This window comes from Monocercomonoides exilis (genome assembly GCF_001643675.1).
Source record: "Monocercomonoides exilis strain PA203 chromosome Unknown scaffold9-1957334, whole genome shotgun sequence".
Taxonomy (NCBI): domain Eukaryota; phylum Preaxostyla; order Oxymonadida; family Polymastigidae; genus Monocercomonoides; species Monocercomonoides exilis.
This window is the reverse complement of record NW_027150554.1, coordinates 1,614,001-1,620,000: the sequence shown is the minus strand read 5'-3', so window position 1 is coordinate 1,620,000 and position 6,000 is coordinate 1,614,001. Positions and strand designations below refer to the sequence as shown.

Genomic DNA, 6,000 nt, shown 5'->3' with positions numbered 1-6,000 from the left:
TCACACAACATGAGTCCAATATTGGTGGATATTGTTGAAAATATGTTGTAAATGCGGACAAACGTATGCTAAATATTTTCTAATTATATTTATTCTTAAATTTTAACTTTTCACAATATATATATAATAATTTTTATTTCTAAGTTAGGAATGTTGCAGACTACATAAATTCAAATAGAATCGGAGGTGGAATATCCTATGCATTTGATTCGTCTGGATCAATGAAGATTATTGACTCAGCAATCAGTCATTGGGGCTGGAGCATTAGATCAGGGAAAGGTGGAGGAGCGTATCTAGCAACAAAGGAAAGAGGGATTCTTGATTATGCATTTATGGGGATGAAATTCAGCGCAAACACAGCAAAAGTGGGGAATGATGTTTTCATTGAATGCCATCATATTTCATCACAGATCAAAGAAAGCCAGTTTCAGTTTGATCTTCGAAAGAAATCAAATATTAGTTATGCAGATGGGGGAAATGGAGGGATTGACTATCATAAGTGCGGATATTCACTTTCCATGCTCCACATTGATATATGCAGGAACAAATGTGCTTGGCACATCGCCAGCAACACTGAAACTTGTTGATGGAAGTTCTATTTTCGATGAAATGACACTCAACACTCAAGAAATGAACATTGATGGAGATATTTCAAAGGCAAAGATTAGAATTAGCAAAGGAGGAGAAAACGTATTTCTGATAAAGAGCGAACGAGCAATATTGTTTTCATCATTGGTATTTTCGATATCAACGTTTGCCGAATCAAGAAAGGAGCATGTATTTCTGTGCAGTTCAAGCACATTAAAATTTGAGGAATGTTCATTTGGAGCAGAATCAGAAGAGATTGGAGTGGGATTGATTTGTGGGAAAGGAGGGAAAGTGGAGTTGGCAAATTGTGAATTTGAAAATATCCGAATGACCAAAACAGGAATGGTGACTTTTGATGGAGCAGGGGTTGGAGGATTGATTGATGAGGTGATCGTGAGGAATGTGACAATAGAAAATGCGGGAAGAAGCTTATTTGAACTGAGAAATGGAGGAGATATTGAGATTAAGAACACGACGATGAATGAATCTCATTTTGAGAATGGAAATGAGATTGAGATTGGAGAAGGGATTAATACAAAAATCTGGAACTGCACGTTCAAATCAATTCAGAGAGGCAGTGGGAATGGAGGGGTGTTGAATGGGAGAGTGAGGAATGGGAATTGTGTGGATGTTAACAAATGCGTGTTTGAGGAATGCAAATGCAATTCAGTGAGCGCAATTGGGGGAGGGATTGTTCTGATTGTGGGAGACGGAGGAAAACTGTTGTTTGATGACAACAAGATCAATGGATGCAGAGTTGCAGAGAGAAGAGGAAAAGGAGGAGGGATGCATCTGACATTTGAAACAACGAATATTGAATACTCTATGAAGAATGACACTTTCACGAACAATGCGGCAGAAAAAGGAGAAGATGTGTATTTGGTGTGTAGATCACCATGGACGATGCTTCTTCCGGCGTTGTAGGAAGGGACAGCCACAAGAGTCACAGCAGAAAATAAGATGTGGGTGCTTGAGTCTTCTGAAGCAAGAAAAGAAGACTCACTGATCAATTATCTGTTTCCAAGGTTGGGAACGGATTTGTTTGTGAGCAATGCTGGAAACGAAGAGGTTAATTGTGGAGCGAAAGAAAATCCTTGCTCGTCTGTTGATATTGGGTTTGATCGGTTGAACGATGAGATAGAGAGGATTATGCTTGTTAGTGCTGCTTCAGTGAGCAAGACTATCAACAGAGGTGGAAAAGGACTGACAATCAAAGGGAATGAAGAAACGAGAGAACTGGTTGTTGAAGAGGGAGGGAAATTTGAATTGACAGAAGGAGATGGGCAAACACGTTTGACTTTGTCACTTCTTCAGATTTTGCTTCCATGTTCCTCCTCTGCAAGTGCAAGTGGTGACGAATCGATTGTGGAAGCGAGGATTGGGCAATGCTTCATTTTGGATTGTTTGTTTTCAAAAGGAGAAGGGAATTCAAATGTGGATGAGTGTGGGAAGTGGATAGTGATTGGGAATGGAGGGGTAATTCGAATAGAGTGAACAGAACTGAACGGGATAATATTTGAAGGATGTGGAATTGCAAGATTTGGAGGAGGAAATGTGATATTTGAGAACTGTTCATTGGATGGGATTGAAACCAGTGGAGGAGGAGTGATAGCGGGAAATGGTGGATCGGAAGTGACATTGAGGAACATGACAGCATTGGGGTGTGTTGTGGGAGCAGGATCGCTGATAACATCGGATGGAGGATCGAGTTTGAGAGTTGATGGAGGAAGCAGATTTGAGGATATCGAGACAGAAAGCATGAGTGGAGGGTGTGTGAAGAGCGAGATGAAGCTGAATGATTTGCTTGAAATCGGATCATCATCCATATTGAGATGCTCGGCAAATGGAAATGGAGGAAGAGGAGGAGGAATATATCTGGATTTGAGTGATGATTGTGTGAATAACTTTTTGTTGACAGCATTAACATTTGAAGATAATGTTGCTGCCGAGGGAAGGGATTTGTTCATTTCTTGCAAGAAACTGAATGAAACAGTGACGAAGGAGAGGTTTGGATTTGAATACGAATATGAAAATGGAGAAGAATAAGTGATGTCAGTTGATATGAAAGGGATTGACAGAGAGCATTTTGCAGAGAGTGTTGATCTTGGACTGTTTCTTGTTGAAGTGAAGAGAATAGAGGTGTGTGTGTCAATGGAGGGGTATGACACATTGGGATGTGGGAGCGATGGATATCCGTGTGAATCGATGTGGAGGGGAATAAGACACATTGACAGAAGTGAGACAGAAGGAGAAAGGAAAGTGAAAGTGAGGGATGAAGGGACAATTGAAGATTCTTATTCATTTTTGAAAGCGCTTGTGATTGATGGGTGCATGATTGATGGAGGAGCCATTTAGCAAAGCCTGTTCAGTTTAATAATAGAATCAATGAGAAATCTCATATTATGCTTTTTTAACAAAGAGTGTTTCAAAGAAACATCAAACATTTCAAAAACACTTAGTCAAAAAATATGATATTATTGCAATGCATTGCTCTCATGCAAATGATTTTCAATTAAAAGTTCTTCTTTTTGAAATTAATATAACAAATTAATTTTGTACATGAAATTGTTTTGAAAAATCAAATTTATTGAAAAAGACAATCAGTATTATCGTTAATGCAATTGCAAAATTTATATTTTTTCTGCTCCACAAACTTTTTCACCTTCTCAGCTGTGTGTTTCTTCTGACACCGCCTTCAGAAGGAGCAGAATAATATTGCTCCTCTCTTATCTTTTGGTTCAACTTCTGCATCCAATCTTTATTTTCTAATAAAAATAGTAATTTATGATATGATTACAAAGAATTCAAGAAAAAAAAAAAGGACTTATTGTGCCACCTGTACAGTTTTCAAAAGCCATTGTATTCCTGATCTTCGTTCATAAAAAGCGGATATCCTCATATTTCCTGATTAACAACATAAAATTTTTATTATCAGGATTTATTAATAATAGAAGAATATGTAAAATAACAATCAGTGCACACAATAATATAATGTTTATATATTCAAATTGAAATATATTGGAAAGTGTGCGCCCTTTGAATCATGAAAAAAAAGCCTATTCTTATTCTTTGGAGATCAAAAAATTAATTGTGGGATTGATCAAATTTTGATTATTTTAATATTAATTTTTTGAAATGTTTTATTTCTCCGAAATTCTTTGATACAAAAGGTTAATATAACACTTAAAAGCCTTACGTGTATTTGTTAATAAGTGTTTATCCTTATATTTAAATTTTAATTTAAAATTGCAATATTTATGGGTGATTTTTCAAAATTGAATTTTTTCAACAAGAAAAAACAATTTCAAAAAATTCGTCCACCCAAAAGTTTTAAATTATTTTTATCTATTATTTCATCATAAAGTTTATTCCTAACAGAGCAAAATGCAAAAGAAGCACAGATGTACCTATGCCCTTTATCAGAAATACGTTTTCTCCTCCTTTGCTAATTCTAATCTTTGCCTTTGAAATATCTCCATCAATGTTCATTTCTTGAGTGTTGAGTGTCATTTCATCGAAAATAGAACTTCCATCAACAAGTTTCAGTGTTGCTGGCGATGTGCCAAGCACATTTGTTCCTGCATATATCAATGTGGAGCATGGAAAGTGAATATCCGCACTTATGATAGTCAATCCCTCCATTTCCCCCATCTGCATAACTAATATTTGATTTCTTTCGAAGATCAAACTGAAACTGGCTTTCTTTGATCTGTGATGAAATATGATGGCATTCAATGAAAACATCATTCCCCACTTTTGCTGTGTTTGCGCTGAATTTCATCCCCATAAATGCATAATCAAGAATCCCTCTTTCCTTTGTTGCTAGATACGCTCCTCCACCTTTCCCTGATCTAATGCTCCAGCCCCAATGACTGATTGCTGAGTCAATAATCTTCATTGATCCAGACGAATCAAATGCATAGGATATTCCACCTCCGATTCTATTTGAATTTATGTAGTCTGCAACATTCCTAACTTAGAAATAAAAATTATTATATATATATTGTGAAAAGTTAAAATTTAAGAATAAATATAATTAGAAAATATTTAGCATACGTTTGTCCGCATTTACAACATATTTTCAACAATATCCACCAATATTGGACTCATGTTGTGTGACGTTGCACAACTATCAATTTCAAATTTTAAAAATCAAAATTTGTTAATAGAAGAAGAATATGTAAAATAACAATCAGTGCACACAATAATATAATGTTTATATATTCAAATTGAAATATATTGGAAAGTGTGCGCCCTTTGAATCATGAAAAAAAAGCCTATTCTTATTCTTTGGAGATCAAAAAATTAATTGTGGGATTGATCAAATTTTGATTATTTTAATATTAATTTTTTGAAATGTTTTATTTCTCCGAAATTCTTTGATACAAAAGGTTAATATAACACTTAAAAGCCTTACGTGTATTTGTTAATAAGTGTTTATCCTTATATTTAAATTTTAATTTAAAATTGCAATATTTATGGGTGATTTTTCAAAATTGAATTTTTTCAACAAGAAAAAACAATTTCAAAAAATTCGTCCACCCAAAAGTTTTAAATTATTTTTATCTATTATTTCATCATAAAGTTTATTCCTAACAGAGCAAAATGCAAAAGAAGCACAGATGTACCTATGCCAATTTAAAATATTTTTATTGCCTTTTTTGTTTTCATAATTTCACACGTTTGAAAATTCAAAATAAAAACAAAAGAGAGAGCTGGAAGAGAGAAAGCTTCGTCAAAGAGATCAAAGCTGGACCCACATAAAATGTTTTCAAAGAAAAGAATGTTCCATTCTTTTTAAGAAATGTTAAAAAAAAAGAATGAAATTCAATTTTTAGATAAAAATTGCATAAACTTTCATCTAAACCCGAGTGTGCGGGTTTATGCAAATGTGCGGGTTTGCTACATGACTATTATTCAAGTTTATGCATACACAAAAACATTCACAATGTGTTGTTTTTCATGCGTTAGGAGTAAAAAAAATCTATTTCAAAACTTTCTTCTTTAACAAGATGATGAACAAAAACCATTCAGATAATGTATAACAAACTGTTTTGTGAATTGCATATGGGTGATTTTTTTTGATATCATAAAAAATTCCGAAGTTTGATCATAAAAAATTTTCATTAAGGGTGGGGTTTAATCGAAAATATATTAGCAAAATAATGAGAAAATATTGTTTAAATTATTATTATTATTAATTATTTGTTGATTTTAATTTGTTTCCAATTGTTTTTGCTTCAAAATTTGAAGAAAATTCATTAAACAAATCCAAAAAATGACAAAACTTTAATTAACAGAATAAAACTTTTAATCAATCGCAAATGAAATATGAATGCAACAATTTTGATAAAGGATTCAATAAATTTTTTTTGTCAAATTTGCAGAAAAATGTTATTGAAAAAGAATAGA

General features: G+C 33.7%; 5 protein-coding genes across 5 annotated transcripts; 4 read left to right on the top strand and 1 right to left on the bottom strand.

The window, feature by feature from the left end:
* Window positions 1–915: 915 nt before the first annotated feature.
* Window positions 916–1,512, top strand: MONOS_15806 (uncharacterized protein; the record flags this gene model as incomplete). Its single annotated transcript, XM_067868705.1, has 1 exon — window positions 916–1,512. One exon carries the CDS (start codon window positions 916–918, stop codon window positions 1,510–1,512), a length of 597 nt encoding a protein of 198 aa, XP_067732640.1.
* A 36-nt stretch (window positions 1,513–1,548) lies between these two features.
* Window positions 1,549–2,082, top strand: MONOS_15805 (uncharacterized protein; the record flags this gene model as incomplete). The annotated part of the gene is made up of 1 exon (XM_067868704.1): window positions 1,549–2,082. The coding sequence occupies one exon, from the start codon at window positions 1,549–1,551 to the stop codon at window positions 2,080–2,082; it is 534 nt and encodes a 177-aa protein (XP_067732639.1).
* A 153-nt stretch (window positions 2,083–2,235) lies between these two features.
* On the top strand, window positions 2,236–2,634 carry MONOS_15804 (uncharacterized protein; the record flags this gene model as incomplete). Its single annotated transcript, XM_067868703.1, has 1 exon — window positions 2,236–2,634. One exon carries the CDS (start codon window positions 2,236–2,238, stop codon window positions 2,632–2,634), a length of 399 nt encoding a protein of 132 aa, XP_067732638.1.
* A 3-nt stretch (window positions 2,635–2,637) lies between these two features.
* Window positions 2,638–2,943, top strand: MONOS_15803 (uncharacterized protein; the record flags this gene model as incomplete). The annotated part of the gene is made up of 1 exon (XM_067868702.1): window positions 2,638–2,943. One exon carries the CDS (start codon window positions 2,638–2,640, stop codon window positions 2,941–2,943), a length of 306 nt encoding a protein of 101 aa, XP_067732637.1.
* An 861-nt stretch (window positions 2,944–3,804) lies between these two features.
* MONOS_17218 (uncharacterized protein) lies at window positions 3,805–4,486 on the bottom strand (the record flags this gene model as incomplete). The annotated part of the gene is made up of 3 exons (XM_067870116.1): window positions 3,805–3,809; window positions 3,996–4,207; window positions 4,278–4,486. 3 exons carry the CDS (start codon window positions 4,484–4,486, stop codon window positions 3,805–3,807), a joined length of 426 nt encoding a protein of 141 aa, XP_067732636.1.
* Between the last annotated feature and the right edge of the window lie 1,514 nt (window positions 4,487–6,000).